We start from the raw sequence: 16,413 nt of genomic DNA, 5'->3' as shown, positions 1-16,413 counted from the left end.
AGCGTGTAGGGTGTATAGTTCCAGAAAGCACACACAGCGAGCACTTGCGGTTCAGATAAACCATGCACCCACAGACAAACCATTTTGTTGCGATATGCTTCGTAGGTGTTCAAAAATCGCCACTAAAAGGTATAAATATTGTTTTGGAAATATTGGAGATCTTCTTTAATGAGTCAATGCACATTTTGTGTAAATACGCTGATTAAGAACATGTTTACTCATGCGTGAAATAATTTCGGTTTAAAACAAATTTCCATTTCGCCAAAATGACGATGGTCTTGGCGCGTTGGTAAAGATCGTCCGTGCCCTTTTTGGTGTATCGCGATATACGGATATTTGTATCTATATGATGTGTGGATCACCGGTTTTATGAGAAGGAAACTGAAGAAGCCATGATTTGTAACACGGCACTACGTCTTTTTCTTGGCATTAAAACATTTTTTTTGTAAGTGAATGTTTTGTATATGTACCAAGTATATATACACCGAATTACGAATTGGAAAAATGCCTAAATTGTTCAAAAAGTTTACAATTTTCAACTTGCATGGACTTTCTTGCAATATACGTTCACCATGACCCAAAACCTTCATAATGTTACTTGACTACAACCAACTTATCCCGAATAAATATGACTAGGCTCTGAGTATTACACAACAATTATCGTTCATCGGTTGAAAAATTGATGAAATCAGTTTTCGTTCGACTCTCTCGTTGATTTTGTCATAAATTTAGGTCACCACGTCAGGCCCACTAGAAACGAACCCCAATCCTCTTTTCTGGGCCAAATTTGTTTCTATGCTTGTAAAAAAACTTGTCTCCCAGTTGTGATGTTTAAACCCTTACCCTTAATTGGCCACTACTGTTCAGTGTTCAAATATTTACCTGAATAGTTTTGTTACGGGGTATTCCGAATAATACACATACATAGATTGGAAAACAAACAAAACAATTGTTGCAATCAAAGCTTTTTGAATAATTGTTAACGTGAAACCACAGAAAGATTTTGTTAAATGAACAAGAAATTGGGCATTTCGTTGCACATGTCTTCGCATGAAGCAGTTTCGTTCTGGCTCCGTTGCCGTGACCCTAATTTGAACAAAAACAAATCCTGGGATTTAGAATGTCTAAAGGAAAGTTTACATTAAATTTCGTTGCTTCATTTACATTCAGTGATTATCATGGAAAAAATTGTTTAGTACGGAAGTTGCTGATTCAAAATTTGCCCTGTCGTGTTTTTCTCGTTGTCACATTTAGAAAACTAAACGACGCATTACTCTGTTATTTAATGTATGATAACGTTTTTATCAAAGAAGCCTGTATGAACCAACAATGCCCGGGTCCAAAATGTTATTCAAACCAATCGTAGGCCTATATGTACAAAAAAAGAAGTTCGAAGACTTAGACACGATATTTAGGACTGGACCAGAAGGCACTCTATATTGATAAAAAAAAGCATTGTAAACTCTTTAAAAGAAAGTGATTGTTGTTGTTTCAAATTGATTGTCGTGCTGTGTCGTAAACTGTTGTTCGCAATTACAGCTTAACCCTTTACCCGATATGTGCCGATATTTTAGCTTCGCGACATGCGTTAACATTGTTGATCTTAAAGGGTTTCATTCCACCAGAAGAGGGAAAGGCAATTGTCCAGCAACCAATTGCATAGACAAATCTGAATGCAAACCAGAATACATAGACAAATCTCACCATAAAGCTACAAATGACTGGGCAACTTAAAATTCATTTTTCTATAATGACAACTCGAGATTTAAGCTACTTTTTGGTTCAATTTCCTTCAGCACACATCACCAAGTGATTTAAACGGGATTCTGATTGAAAACGCCCCAAACCACACTAAAACTGCACGAAACGGACTCAAATTCGTCATATATGCATAGCACATGCACTTACCCAATCGTAAAATTGAGACTAGTGCACCAATGAGTGCTTTGTTACGTCATCTTCACATTGTGACGGAGAACTAAAGGATGGGCATTACCAATAGAAGGAACTTCTTCTAGAAAAATACAGACATGCGGTCTTAAAATGCCGACATACTCATCTGAATTGAAAGCTAGGTAGAGGTCTGTACAAAAAATACACCACAGCAACACAATAAAATATCTTGTTGAGAAAGTTTATTGTGCAAGGGAAAACGAAGTTAGCTGTGAGAATGTTGAAAGTGAATGTCATAAAACCAGAAGAGCGTCGAGGTATATCTTTGTTTTAAATGACTCAAAGATATTAATAAAGTGGATTTTCTAATATTCGTCCTCTTCCTCTTCAACATCGTCATCAATTGAATCGGCACCAACTTCTTCGTAATCCTTCTCAAGAGCTGCCAAATCCTCACGAGCTTCAGAGAATTCACCTTCTTCCATTCCCTCGCCAACATACCTGTCGGATTTCATGTTGAGCAAATAACAACAACACAAGAACTTCATTTACTTACCAATGGACGAATGCTCGCTTGGCGTACATCAAGTCGAACTTGTGATCCAAACGAGCCCACGCCTCGGCGATGGCAGTGGTGTTGCTCAACATGCAAACAGCACGTTGTACTTTGGCCAAATCTCCACCAGGGACAGCAGTAGGAGGCTGGTAGTTGATTCCAACTTTGAATCCAGTCGGACACCAATCCACAAACTAAAATATATTTGTTACTTAACCCATTAAAACAAACGACAACCAAGAAGGTTGAAATGCAAAAATTACCTGAATTGTGCGTTTGGTTTTGATGTGGGCAATGGCTGCGTTCACGTCTTTGGGCACAACATCGCCACGATACAACAAGCAGCAAGCCATGTATTTGCCGTGGCGTGGATCACATTTTACCATCTGGTTGGCTGGCTCGAAGCAAGAGTTGGTAATCTCACCAACGGTAAGTTGCTCGTGGTAAGCTTTTTCAGCCGAAATTACTGGGGCGTAAGTGACCAATGGGAAGTGAATACGTGGATATGGCACCAAGTTGGTTTGGAACTCGGTCAAATCAACATTGAGGGACCCATCGAATCGCAACGAAGCTGTGATGGACGAAACAATTTGGCTGATGAGACGGTTCAAGTTGGTGTAAGTTGGTCGCTCGATGTCAAGGTTTCGGCGACAGATATCATAGATGGCCTCGTTGTCGACCATGAAAGCACAGTCGGAGTGCTCCAGAGTAGTGTGGGTTGTCAAGATCGAGTTGTAAGGCTCGACAACAGCAGTAGAAATCTAGCAGATTAGAAATGTGCTTCATGTGTCCTTCATTAAGCCAGTTTGCATTCGTACCTGCGGAGCTGGGTAGACGGAGAACTCGAGCTTGGATTTCTTTCCGTAATCAACAGACAACCTCTCCATGAGAAGAGATGTGAACCCAGATCCAGTTCCTCCACCGAATGAGTGGAAGATGAGGAACCCTTGAAGACCGGTACATTGATCGGCGAGTTTTCGCATGCGGTCCATCACCTGGTCTATGAGCTCCTTGCCTATTAAAAGCAAGAGTGTTCGAGTTTTGTTCTTGCATAAAATCCACAGCATGCAGAAGGGTCTTTATACTTACCGACTGTGTAATGACCACGAGCGTAATTGTTCGCAGCATCTTCCTTCCCTGTGATCAGTTGCTCGGGGTGGAAGAGTTGACGGTAGGTTCCAGTTCTAATTTCGTCTGCAATCATAGCACAGCATATGGTTAACATGAAGTTATTTCGTACTGAAATTAACTTGTTAAATATCAAATATTATTTTCTTACCAATCACAGTTGGCTCAAGATCGACAAAGACGGCTCTTGGAACATGTTTCCCAGCTCCAGTTTCGCTGAAGAAAGTGTTGAACGAATCGTCTCCGCCACCGATGGTTTTATCACTCGGCATCTGACCGTCAGGCTGTATGCCATGTTCGAGGCAGTACAACTCCCAACAGGCGTTACCCATCTGCACTCCGGCTTGGCCGACATGGATAGAGATGCATTCACGCTAAAATAAATTAGATTTATCATGGTTTATTTGTGAAAAGATGTGGCAACCCACAAACATTGATAGTGCAAAACGGAATATCTGCGTTTTACTTTGATTTATAAAAGTAGTATAAAATTATACCACAATGAAAGGAAAACGCAAAAGCAATAAGAGACCAAAGGCGTAACAGGGCGTTAACTGGGAGCCGAAAATGCGCGGGAACAAAACGAAATCTTTCCCGGACGGACCGTTTCAAAGTGTTTCCTGTATGAAGCTCTACAATTTCACGCACCAGTGATCTGCAAGGCACAATTTCACGCACCAGTGACCTGCAAGGCAGCGCGAAACGCCGAAGGCCGAACCACGCAAAACAAGAAGAGTTGGACTTACAGCGGAGCTTTGTCGTAATGGAATGGTTTCAGAACGCACCAAGTTCGACAAATAAACTTTACATTAAATGAACTTTGTGTCTGTTTCGACGTTATTTCGTACATTTCCTTCATATTCAAAACCTTCTCCGACCAAATAACTTAGCTGATCATTTCTGTTCTGCGCTAAAATCTACCAAGCTTAATCTAACAGAACAATGTGAAGCGAAATAGAATTGGCAACGATAAAGGCGTAAAAGTTGACATCAGGCGTCTAATTCTTTTATGCATACACAAAATAGTAAAACGCAAACACAACTTTATACCAAACACTCACCATTTTTGATGGTTGATGATTCAATCGGTCGTTGAAAAATAGGTAAAGTTGACAGCAAGGCACCGACTAGACGCGAGCAACAAACAGCGTTCTAAGGCAATCTAAGTAGCTTTGAAACAACTGGAAGTAAACTCTCCCACTCCCGAAGCGCGTTTATATACCGCGGAGCATTACGTCACAATCGAAGCATACGATTTGGCGCTCTTCCAAGCACTGATTGGTCCGCTCACTTTTTGGCGGTAAAGTGATTTTTATATTATTGATGTTTCACAACATAAACGTACGAAGACTGTAACTGCTGGAAATTAGGGCAGCAGCTCGCATGTTCATTCCGGTGATGTATCTTTGGTTGCAATGTTTTTATGAACACAATGCTATCCTCAACAAACACATCATGTGTTCCACAAAATGATATGTTCAACTTTATTGCGCAATATCTTCGTCGCAGCCACAAAGTAAAAAAGGCTTAGGTAGGGATTTCATGTACTAACGCTTTTACAGAGGCTACTGACCGTGAAGTCAAACCCTGTGCCTTGCTCCCTTGTTCTGTAAAAAATTAAAGCACTTGAGTTTGAAATTTACTTCTCAGTTAAAATGTATTCTTCGTACGAAGGCAGTGTACCTTGGCCACAATCTACCCCGTGAAGCCACTGAGCTCCTGTAGCTCAGTTGGTAGAGCGTTGGGCCTGGTTAGCCCAAGGTCGTGAGTTCAAATCTCGCCTTCCTCTTCAACATCGTCATCAATTTAATCGGCACCAACTTCTTCGGTAATCCTTCTCAAAAGCTGCCAAATCCTCACGAGCTTCAGAGAATTCACCTTCTTCCATTCCCTCGCCAACATACCTGTCGGATTTCATGTTGAGCAAATAGCAACAGCACAAGAACGTCATTTACTTACCAATGGACGAATGCTCGCTTGGCGTACATCAAGTCGAACTTGTGATCCAAACGAGCCCACGCCTCGGCGATGGCAGTGGTGTTGCTCAACATGCAAACAGCACGTTGCACTTTGGCCAAATCTCCACCAGGGACAACAGTCGGAGGCTGATGGTTGATTCCAACTTTGAAGTCAGTCGGACACCAATCCACAAACTACTGCATTGTTTTGCTATATTGCTGCGTCGCCGTACGTCTTCTCACAATTTCTTTTCACAGGAAATCGTTCTCTTACGTTTCATATTAAGAGAAACCCTGGTAATCTCGTTGTCACGTTTTGAAAATAAAACAACGCATTACTCAGTTGTTTATTGTATTACAACGTTTTTATCAAAGTAGCCTGTATGAACCCACATGCCCGGGTCCAAAATATTATTTAAACCACTGGTATATGTACAAAAAAAGGAGTCCAAAGGCTTGTAGACACGTTATTTAAGACGGGACCAAAAGGCACTCTATATTGATAAAAAAACATGGTAAACTCTTCAAAAGAATGTGATTGTTGTTGTTTCAAATTGATTGTCGTGCTGTGTCGTAAACTATTGTTCGCAATTACAGCTTAACCCTTCACCTGACATGCGCCGATATTTTAGCTTCGCGACATGCGTAAACAAAAACGACTGTACTGGCCTTGTAAATTGAGATTTTTTCATGTTTTTTTTTTTGAAAACCGTTTTGAGATGCTGTTTTAAAGTTAGACTTGGATTTCCGAAAGTCGGAATTGGTTGCTTAGTTTATGAAGGGACGTAGAAAAGCAATTACATTGTAATTACATTTGCAGAAACTCTTGATACCAAAACTTCAGTTGACGTCGCAGTTTAAACGTTTAACCAAAACGAAATGCTCTACTCTACTAACGAAATGCTCTACTCTACTTAATGCTGTGTGTTAAGTAAAATTGAACTAAAAAGGAGATCAAACTTTAATATCTATTTACAGAAAAGTTAATCGTTTAAAGGCCCAGTCATGTGTGGTTTTATTAAACATCCATCTCTTGCTGGACAAGTCTTTTTCGAGAACTGGAAGGACCTATATGACAATTATTTCAACGAAATCATGTTTTCAAGGTCATCTGCAATAATGCATCTGTCGCCTGTTCTGCTTGTTTTCCGATAACCGTCGTTGGGGCTTGGGACTTATATTCACCTGGATGGGACAGTACACGGCAGGATATTGTGAAGACTACTGGAAGACCTGGTAATAATTGATAATTTAATTTTTTCCCGTTGTAATGACAAGTATTATTACACCGTAAACGAGTACAGTGAACTGACGAGAGCCGAACAGATTTGAACCGTAGGCGGCTCAAATGAAATATATTAGGTAAGCGGTGGTTTTTAAACAGGTACACACATTTTGCCAATTCAAATTCATGCACTTCAGCAATTCTTCATGGTTTGTTTGTTGAGATTTGCGGTGTTGCAGCGATAAAGAGTGTTTGTTTTTAATTTCAGAGCTCTGTTTTGGAGGACATGAAGATGATAAAGATTTGTCTTGTTGTCGAAACCCCATTAAAGTATAGGCCATATGATAAGTTAGGGTGAATTAGGGCATGATATACAAAAGTGTTTGATGGGATTTTGTGTCATAATTAGGACAACTATTTAGCAACTAACTTCGGTGCCATTGCGTGAAGAGATGTATCAAACCTTGCATAAAATCCACAATCTGCAAAATCCAATTGCATTTTTATTGATCTTGAAGGTCTTCAATGCCACCAGACGGGGGAAAAGCAATTTTCCAGCATCCAATATGGATCACAATGCATAACCAAATCTATCATAACGCTACACATTACTGGGCTACTTAAGATTCATTTTTCTGTAATAACAGTTCGAGGTTTAAGCTACTTTTTGGTTCAATTTTCGTCGGCACACATCACCAAGTGATTTAAACGGGATCCGATTTAAAACACCCCAAACCCTACTAAAACTGCACGAAACGGACTCCAATTCGCCCTATATGCATAGCACATGCGCTTACCCAACCGTAAAATTGAGACTAGTGCATCACGGAGTGCTTTGTTACGTCATCTTTATATTTTGACGGAGGACTAAGATGGGCATTACCTAACGACGAAACTACTTATGAAAAAATACAGACATGCGGTCTGAAAATTACTCGTCAAAATTTAAAGCTGGATAGAGGTTTGTACAAAAAATATAGATTGTTGAGAAAGTTTATTGTGAAAGGGAAAAGGAAGTTAGCTGTGAGAATGTTGAAAGAGAATGTGATAAAACCAGAAGAGCATCGAGGTGTATCTTTGTTTTAAACGACTAAAATACATCAATAAAGTGGATTTTCTAATATTCCTCCTCTTCCTCTTCAATATTGTCATCAACTGAATCGGCACCAACTTCTTCGTAATCCTTCTCAAGAGCTGCCAAATCCTCACGAGCTTCAGAGAATTCACCTTCTTCCATTCCCTCCCCAACATACCTGTCAGATTTCATATTGAGCAAATAGCAACAACACAAGAACGTCATTTACTTACCAATGGACGAATGCTCGCTTGGCGTACATCAAGTCGAACTTGTGATCCAAACGAGCCCACGCCTCGGCGATGGCAGTGGTGTTGCTCAACATGCAAAGAGCACGTTGTACTTTGGCCAAATCTCCACCAGGCACAACAGTTGGAGGTTGGTAGTTGATTCCAACTTTGAATCCAGTCGGACACCAATCCACAAACTAAAACATATTTGTTATTTAAGTCCTAAAACAAACAACAACCAACGATGTTGAAATGCAATAATTACCTGAATTGTGCGTTTGGTTTTGATGGTGGCAATGGCTGCGTTCACGTCTTTGGGCACAACATCGCCACGATACAACATGCAGCAAGCCATGTATTTGCCGTGACGTGGATCACATTTCACCATCTGGTTGGCTGGCTCGAAGCAAGAGTTGGTAATCTCAGCAACGGAAAGCTGCTCGTGGTAAGCTTTTTCAGCCGAAATTACTGGGGCGTAAGTGACCAATGGGAAGTGAATACGTGGATATGGCACCAAGTTGGTTTGGAACTCGGTCAAATCAACGTTGAGAGCTCCATCGAATCTCAACGAAGCTGTGATGGACGAGACAATTTGGCCGATGAGACGGTTCAAGTTGGTGTAAGATGGTCGATCGATGTCGAGGTTTCGGCGGCAGATGTCATAGATGGCCTCGTTGTCGACCATAAAGGCACAGTCTGAGTGCTCCAACGTGGTGTGGGTTGTCAAGATCGAGTTGTAAGGCTCGACAACAGCAGTAGAAATCTAGCAGATTAGAAATGTGCTTCATGTGTCCTTCACACAAAGACCAGTTTGCATTCGTACCTGCGGAGCTGGGTAGACGGAGAACTCGAGCTTGGATTTCTTTCCGTAATCAACAGACAACCTCTCCATGAGAAGAGATGTGAACCCAGATCCAGTTCCTCCACCGAATGAGTGGAAGATGAGGAACCCTTGGAGACCGGTACATTGATCGGCGAGTTTTCGGATGCGGTCCATCACCGGATCCACGTGCTCCTTGCCTGTTAAAAGCAAGAGTGTTCGAGTTTCGTTTTTGCATAAACACCACAGCTTGCAGAAGGGTTTTACTTACCGACTGTGTAATGACCACGAGCGTAATTGTTAGCAGCATCTTCCTTCCCTGTGATCAGTTGCTCAGGGTGGAAGAGTTGACGGTAGGTTCCAGTGCGAATTTCGTCTGCAATCATAGCATAGCACTTAGTTAACATGAAGTTATTTCGTGCAAAAATTAATAAATTAAGTATCATTTTCTCACCAATCACAGTTGGCTCAAGATCGACAAACACGGCTCTGGGAACATGTTTCCCAGCTCCAGTTTCGCTGAAGAAAGTGTTAAACGAGTCGTCGCACCTTCCAAAAGACTTATCGCTGGGCATCTGACCATCAGGCTGGATGCCATGTTCGAGGCAGTACAACTCCCAACAGGCGTTACCCATCTGCACTCCGGCTTGGCCGACATGGATAGAGATGCATTCACGCTAAAATTATCCACATTGATAATTACTGATTTGTGCGTTATATTTACATAAGATGTGACAATACACGAAAATTTGCAAACATTGACAACGCGAAACGAAATACCTACTGTTTTAATTGGTTTATTAACAGGGTGATTCCGATTGCCGAAACATCGGCAAGCCAATTTGTTCAATAAAAGTGGTAAAAGGTTTAGCGTAAAAGGACGTTAACTGGAAGCCGAAAATGTGCGGGAACAAGAAATTTTGCCCGCAGGGACCGATTCGAAGTGTTTCCTGTATGAAGCTCGACAATTTCACGCACCAGTGATCTGGAAGGCAGCGCGAAACGCCGAAGGCTGAAGAAGGAAACCAAGCGACTGAATTGCTGACCATGCGCACTGATACGTGGCAAAGGCCTGGTAACTGTTGTTTTAAATCGGGCTGTTACGAGCACTGACATCACAAGATCACAACGGAGCCTTGCGTAATGGAATGGTGTCAGAACACAAGAGATTTAAAAACAAACGTTGTGTCGATTTTGACGTTCTGTCATACATTACATTCACATATAAAGTCTTGTCCAACTACTCAACTTAGCTAATGATTTCTGTCCTGCGTAAATATCCACTATGTAGATAACATTACAATATGAAGCGAAATTGGCATCGATCTGTTCACAAAGGTTTGAATCAGGCGCTTGCGTCAAAAACTATTTCTACTCTATATACGCAAAACACAAATAAGCAAACACAATTTTATCCAAACACTCACCATTTTTGATTGTTGATGATTCAATTGGTCGTTGAAAAATAGGTAAAGTTGACAGCAAGGCAAGACTTGACGCAAAGCAACAAACAGCGTTCCAAGGCAATCTACGTAGCTTCGAAACAACTGGAAGTACGCGCTCCCACCCCCGAAGCGCGTTTATATACCGTGGAGCATTACGTCATAATCGGAGCATTCGATTTGTTGCTCTTTCCCGCTCTGATTGGTCCGCGCCGCTCCCAAATGCATGTGACGTCAATGCACTTTTTGGCGGTTAAGCGGTTTGCATTTTTGATGTTACAAAATTCAAACGTGCGTGTGTTTTAACTGCAGGAAATACGGATAATAACTCGTGTGCTGCGAGGCTGCGTTGGACACGCGTTGGACACGCGTTAAACACTGTCATGTTTAAAAAAACACAATGCTTTTCTCGTGGAAAAATTCAAGTGAATAAGCAATTTTTCAACAATGCTTAACTTCATAGTAGAGGATATTTCGTCGCAGTAAAAAGTGTAAACAGGGATTTCATATCCAACTCTTTAAATGAGGATGCTGTTTTTAAAGTCAAACACTGTGTTGTTCTCTTGCGCTAAAATCTATTCTACAAAGAAAGCGTTGCCTGAGGTGGTGGATTGGTTTTATTCAGAAATGTGTGGTTGGCTAACATCGACAGTATGTGCGAAAATATAAGTATATTTTAGTCCTTAAGTTATTCATTGGCAACTGTTTTCCGTGTTTCCGACTTCTATTGTAAGTTGTTATTGTACGGAATGACCCTAATTCCTTTATACAATCGTGTGCAGCGTACATCTTAAATTTCAATCGTAATTATAGGCCTGTTGCATGGACGTTCGTCTCTAAAGCAAAGCTTCGCGGCACCATTATCGGAAAAAGCGTTACGCATCACAGCCCAAGCTAGTTCGGGAGCTGTATTTTCATGAACTGAAATATATTTCGAAAAATCAGAATAAAGGGGCGCACACAATAAAATGTGTTCAAGAAACATCTGGATAGTTGATGTATGAGGCAAATGTTTGGTGATAAATTGCAGAAACGCACCACAGCCAGCTTTAGTTGCACGTGGCAAAAACATGGACTGTGCAAACAATGTACTTTGCATCATTGGACAGGTTGTGTCTGATGCTTCACACATAAAGCAATTTTAATCCATCTCCCATAAAATGCACGATTTGAACACCACTGTGTTAGCAGAGTTAGCTGGTGTCAGTTTTGTTTTAAAAAACATGTCAGTAGCGAGGACAAAAAAGGATATTTTTTATCTTATGAAATAGTAAACTTCCCATCTTAGAAGTCTAAAATAAAACTGTATTGTTTTCTAATAAAAGCATTATTTGTTTTTTCTGAAATGAACAAATGTCCTGATCTCGAACAGAAGCAAATGTTTAACCACAGATTAGGATAAGGGCAGTCATTCCAAGCAAATAATTTACGTTTGTCTACGCCAGGGTCTCTAACCCTATTTAAGGATACAAAAATGCAAATTGGGGATTTCGCAAACTGCACAGCAAAAGTACAAATATTATAGCTTGTTGGGAAAGTTTATTGTGAAAATTGAAAACGTTGACTGTGAGAATGTTGAAAGAGAGTGTAAAAAAAACCAGACAGATCATCAAAGATATCTTTGTTTTCAATGAATGAAAGACATTGATGAAATCGACTATCTAATATTCCTCATCGTCCTCTTCACGATCCTCATCAACTGAATCGACACCAACTTCTTCGTAATCCTTCTCAAGAGCTGCCAAATCCTCACGAGCTTCAGAGAATTCACCTTCTTCCATTCCCTCGCCAACATACCTGTCAGATTTATTGTTGAGCAAATATCAACAGCACAAAGAACGTCATTAACTTACCAATGGACGAATGCTCGCTTGGCGTACATCAAGTCGAACTTGTGATCCAAACGAGCCCACGCCTCGGCGATGGCAGTGGTGTTGCTCAACATGCAAACAGCACGTTGAACTTTGGCCAAATCTCCACCAGGGACAACAGTCGGAGGCTGGTAGTTGATTCCAACTTTGAAGCCAGTCGGACACCAATCCACAAACTGAAATATAATTGGTTTTTAATCCAAATAACAAACTAAATAAATGATATCAAAATATAAAATTACCTGAATTGTGCGTTTGGTTTTGATGGTGGCAATGGCTGCGTTCACATCTTTGGGCACAACATCGCCACGATACAACATGCAGCAAGCCATGTATTTTCCGTGACGTGGATCACATTTCACCATCTGGTTGGCTGGCTCGAAGCAAGCGTTGGTAATTTCGGCAACGGAAAGTTGCTCGTGGTAAGCTTTTTCAGCCGAAATTACTGGGGCGTAAGTGACCAATGGGAAGTGAATACGTGGATATGGCACCAAGTTGGTTTGGAACTCGGTCAAATCAACGTTGAGAGCTCCATCGAATCTCAACGAAGCTGTGATGGACGAGACAATTTGGCCGATGAGACGGTTTAAGTTGGTGTAAGTTGGTCGCTCGATGTCGAGGTTTCGGCGGCAGATGTCATAGATGGCCTCGTTGTCAACCATGAAAGCACAGTCCGAGTGCTCCAACGTGGTGTGGGTTGTCAAGATCGAGTTGTAAGGCTCGACAACAGCAGTGGAAACCTAGCAGATAAGAAAAATATATTGTCCTTCACAAAGACCAGTTCGACCAGTTTGCATTCGTACCTGCGGAGCTGGGTAGACGGAAAACTCGAGCTTGGATTTCTTTCCGTAATCAACAGACAATCTCTCCATGAGAAGAGATGTGAACCCAGATCCAGTTCCTCCACCGAATGAGTGGAAAATGAGGAACCCTTGGAGACCGGTACATTGATCAGCGAGTTTTCGGATGCGATCAAGCACCTGGTCCACATGCTCTTTGCCTATCAAAAGCATTGAATGTTAATTACTCGCAAACACACCACAGCTTGTTACACGGTCCTTATACTTACCGACTGTGTAATGACCACGAGCGTAGTTGTTGGCAGCATCTTCCTTTCCTGTGATCAGTTGCTCAGGGTGGAAGAGTTGACGGTAGGTTCCAGTGCGAATTTCGTCTGCAACCATAGCACAGAACAAGGTAATATAAGAAGTTATTTCGTACAAATATTAATTAGTTAGATATTAAATATTTTTTTCTTACCAATCACAGTTGGCTCAAGATCGACAAAGACGGCTCTTGGTACATGCTTCCCAGCTCCAGTTTCGCTGAAGAAAGTGTTGAACGAGTCGTCGCACTTTCCGTACGACTTATCGCTGGGCATCTGACCGTCAGGCTGGATGCCATGTTCGAGGCAGTACAACTCCCAACAGGCGTTACCCATCTGCACCCCAGCTTGGCCGACATGGATAGAGATGCATTCACGCTAAAATAATTTAGTTTTAATTTATTCATTTGTGCGTTATATGTACATGACAAGATGTGACAACACCCGAAAATTAACAAACATTGACTGAGCAAATCGGATTACCTACGATTAAGTTTAATAATAGCGTGATAACGATTTCAGGCACATTGTTAACCTAAAAAGATCGAAAGTTTTATAGTGTAGGGGCGTTAACTGGGAGCCGAAAATGCGCGGGAACAAAAATAATTATTGTCCCGTGGGACAGTTTCAAAGTGTTTCCTAAATAAAGTTCAACAATTTCACGCACCAGTTATCGGCGAGGCTGCCTGAGGAAACCAGGCGACTGAATCGCTGACCAAACGCACTGACAAGTGGCAGAGACCTAGTAACTGTTGTTTTAAATCGGGCTATTTTAACAGCGCTAACATTGGAATGGGGCCCTGTTGCATCGGAATAGTGTCAGAACGTATACGAGATTCGATAATTAAATTTTATAATGAATAAACGTAGTATCGATTTCGATTTCCTGTCATACATTTCATTCACGTCAATAACTTTGTCCAACCAATTCACTTAGCCGTAGGCTGTTTCTTTGTGATCTGCACATAAATCTACCATGCGGATAGCAGTACAATATGAAACGAATCGGATTTGGCACCGATAAAGGTTAGAATCAGGCGCCTGCGTCAAAAATTACTCCTATTCCAAACACGCAGAAACGCAAACACAACTTTATACCAAACACTCACCATTTTTGATGATTGATGATTCGATCGGTCGTTGAAAAGTAGGTGAAATTGACAGCAAGGGAAGATTTGACGCGGAGCAACAAACAGCGTTCTAAGGCAATCTACGTAGCTTTGAAACAACTGGAAGTAAACGCTGCCACTCCCGAAGCGCGTTTATATACCAAGGAGTATTACGTCACAATCGGAGAGTTCGATTTGTTGCTCTTCCACGCTCCTATTGGTCCGCGTTGCTCGCAGATGCATGTGACGTCAGTGCACTTTTTGGCGGTAAAGTGGTTTGCATTATTGATGTTCCTCAATTCAAACGTGCGCGCGTTCTAACTGCAGGAAATACGAAGATTAGCCGGCATGCGTTGTGCTTTTGTCCCAATGTCATATCTGTGTTGTATGGTTTTCATAAACACAACGCTTTCCTTGTACAAAAAAAAACAATATAAAGTAGAAATTTTATATACTAACTCATTAAGTGAGGATGCTGGTTGTAAAGTCAAACCCTGTCTTGTCCCCTTTTGCTGTAAAAATTTAATCAGTTAAGTTTGAAACTAAATTTTCAGTTAAATATATTTTATAAAGAATACGTTGCCCGAGGTGGTAGATTGATTTCATTCAGAAATGTGCGGTGGTCGACCAACTTCGACAGTATGCGCGAAAATATATTCCGAAACACGTGATAAGATCAAATATTGGCACATAATATCTAAACGCAATAACTTTAGACATGAAAGTTATTCAGTGGCAAATGTTTTCCGTGATTCCGACTTCTGTTGTAGGTCGTTGCATGCTGCTCTTGAGCTTATGTTTAAATAGCAAACCTCTGTCTCAATAAACGCAAAGCGTGTTGTACTTTAAAGCACAAGCCCACAATCGATTTGCATGGTGAAAGTATCAATTAATACAACGAAAAACCAATAACAAAAAGGGTTAATTACACGTGATTTTATAATACAGAACACAACAAGCTAAAAGGTTTGTATTCGAATTTAGAGGGACGAAGAAGGACCCAACTGTGCTAGTAGTATTAGAAATATATTACAAATACAAGGCATCGATCCCCAGGCACATGGGAAATATCGATTGTAATTTGATAGAAGCCAGGAAGGCTGCCAAGCGCCAGCAGTAGAGTGCGTGTGCGGCGTGAGTTTGCCAGCGGCGCCAGCTGCAGTTATTTCATAAACGCGTTGCACCAGACTTCGGGACGAACACCCTTGGGACATAAAACCGGCGCCAGCTGGAAGTAAATCTTTAATAATTTAAAGGATGACGTTAGAATGTACGGTGCGACCTTAATCCCTTAAATTTAATGCAACCGAATCCGTTCTTCACTTTCCCTACGAAGGAAATTAGAAACACAAATTGGGTTTTTCGCACACTGTGGAAATATTCCATACAATGTAGCTTGTTTTTATATCAACATAAATCCCTCAAACCAAAACTTTTGTCGAAGTCTCGTAGTTTTAATGTTTATATAATGCGATTTTTTTTTAATTTTCTAATGTAGGTGCCAACATATTTTTAAATAAATTTAAGAATGTGTCGGTTATGATCTAGATTTTGGACACCAAAACACTTAAAATATTTTTGACAGACAGAAAAATTTGACGTTGGTGCGATTTTATGCCGATAACTCTAAAATCTAGGATTATTAGACTATGTCGCCTCTCGTGGACAAAGTAAGGTAGAAAAACAATCGCTGAGGGGAGCTAAAGAGCATTATCGCAACGTTGGTGTTGTGCGTTTCTAGCCTTTGGCATAAAATAACATATTACAAAATTGCAATCAAGCTATTGGCATTCAATAGCTTGAATGCTATTTGGCGGGTAAAGATAATAAATACATTGATTTAATCTTCTCTGTTCGCGCTAATAACTTTGTAGGGATAGTATTAAAGAATGTTGTAAAACAACAATAACCAAAAATAACAGAAACTGTATCAACGCCAAGCTTTGTGTCCGAAAACGGTTCACGCAAAATTGAAAATATCTTCTGTGTCTTGCAGAATTC

The 16,413-nt window shown here is 40.9% G+C and overlaps 4 protein-coding genes across 4 annotated transcripts; all 4 read right to left on the bottom strand.

Annotated features, from left to right (window-relative positions):
- Nucleotides 1–2,118: 2,118 nt before the first annotated feature.
- Nucleotides 2,119–4,960, bottom strand: LOC145901470 (tubulin alpha-1C chain-like). The gene is made up of 7 exons (XM_082989167.1): nucleotides 4,639–4,960; nucleotides 3,729–3,951; nucleotides 3,539–3,643; nucleotides 3,268–3,464; nucleotides 2,713–3,210; nucleotides 2,450–2,643; nucleotides 2,119–2,394 (listed from the first exon to the last, which is right to left on the bottom strand). The coding sequence occupies exons 1-7, from the start codon at nucleotides 4,639–4,641 to the stop codon at nucleotides 2,259–2,261; spliced, it is 1,356 nt and encodes a 451-aa protein (XP_082845293.1). The 5' UTR covers nucleotides 4,642–4,960; the 3' UTR covers nucleotides 2,119–2,258.
- A 418-nt stretch (nucleotides 4,961–5,378) lies between these two features.
- On the bottom strand, nucleotides 5,379–5,713 carry LOC145903051 (tubulin alpha chain-like). The gene is made up of 2 exons (XM_082991139.1): nucleotides 5,537–5,713; nucleotides 5,379–5,481 (listed from the first exon to the last, which is right to left on the bottom strand). The coding sequence occupies exons 1-2, from the start codon at nucleotides 5,626–5,628 to the stop codon at nucleotides 5,379–5,381; spliced, it is 195 nt and encodes a 64-aa protein (XP_082847265.1). The 5' UTR covers nucleotides 5,629–5,713.
- A 2,024-nt stretch (nucleotides 5,714–7,737) lies between these two features.
- Nucleotides 7,738–10,441, bottom strand: LOC145901463 (tubulin alpha-1 chain-like). The gene is made up of 7 exons (XM_082989159.1): nucleotides 10,313–10,441; nucleotides 9,340–9,562; nucleotides 9,157–9,261; nucleotides 8,889–9,085; nucleotides 8,331–8,828; nucleotides 8,069–8,262; nucleotides 7,738–8,013 (listed from the first exon to the last, which is right to left on the bottom strand). The coding sequence occupies exons 1-7, from the start codon at nucleotides 10,313–10,315 to the stop codon at nucleotides 7,878–7,880; spliced, it is 1,356 nt and encodes a 451-aa protein (XP_082845285.1). The 5' UTR covers nucleotides 10,316–10,441; the 3' UTR covers nucleotides 7,738–7,877.
- A 1,405-nt stretch (nucleotides 10,442–11,846) lies between these two features.
- On the bottom strand, nucleotides 11,847–14,527 carry LOC145901465 (tubulin alpha-1A chain-like). The gene is made up of 7 exons (XM_082989162.1): nucleotides 14,413–14,527; nucleotides 13,459–13,681; nucleotides 13,268–13,372; nucleotides 13,002–13,198; nucleotides 12,441–12,938; nucleotides 12,181–12,374; nucleotides 11,847–12,124 (listed from the first exon to the last, which is right to left on the bottom strand). The coding sequence occupies exons 1-7, from the start codon at nucleotides 14,413–14,415 to the stop codon at nucleotides 11,989–11,991; spliced, it is 1,356 nt and encodes a 451-aa protein (XP_082845288.1). The 5' UTR covers nucleotides 14,416–14,527; the 3' UTR covers nucleotides 11,847–11,988.
- Between the last annotated feature and the right edge of the window lie 1,886 nt (nucleotides 14,528–16,413).

The sequence above is a fragment of the Ascidia mentula genome, chromosome 5, assembly GCF_947561715.1.
Source record: "Ascidia mentula chromosome 5, kaAscMent1.1, whole genome shotgun sequence".
Classification (NCBI taxonomy): domain Eukaryota; kingdom Metazoa; phylum Chordata; class Ascidiacea; order Phlebobranchia; family Ascidiidae; genus Ascidia; species Ascidia mentula.
The sequence above is the reverse complement of the archived record's forward strand: the minus strand, read 5'-3'. Positions and strand labels throughout refer to the sequence as shown.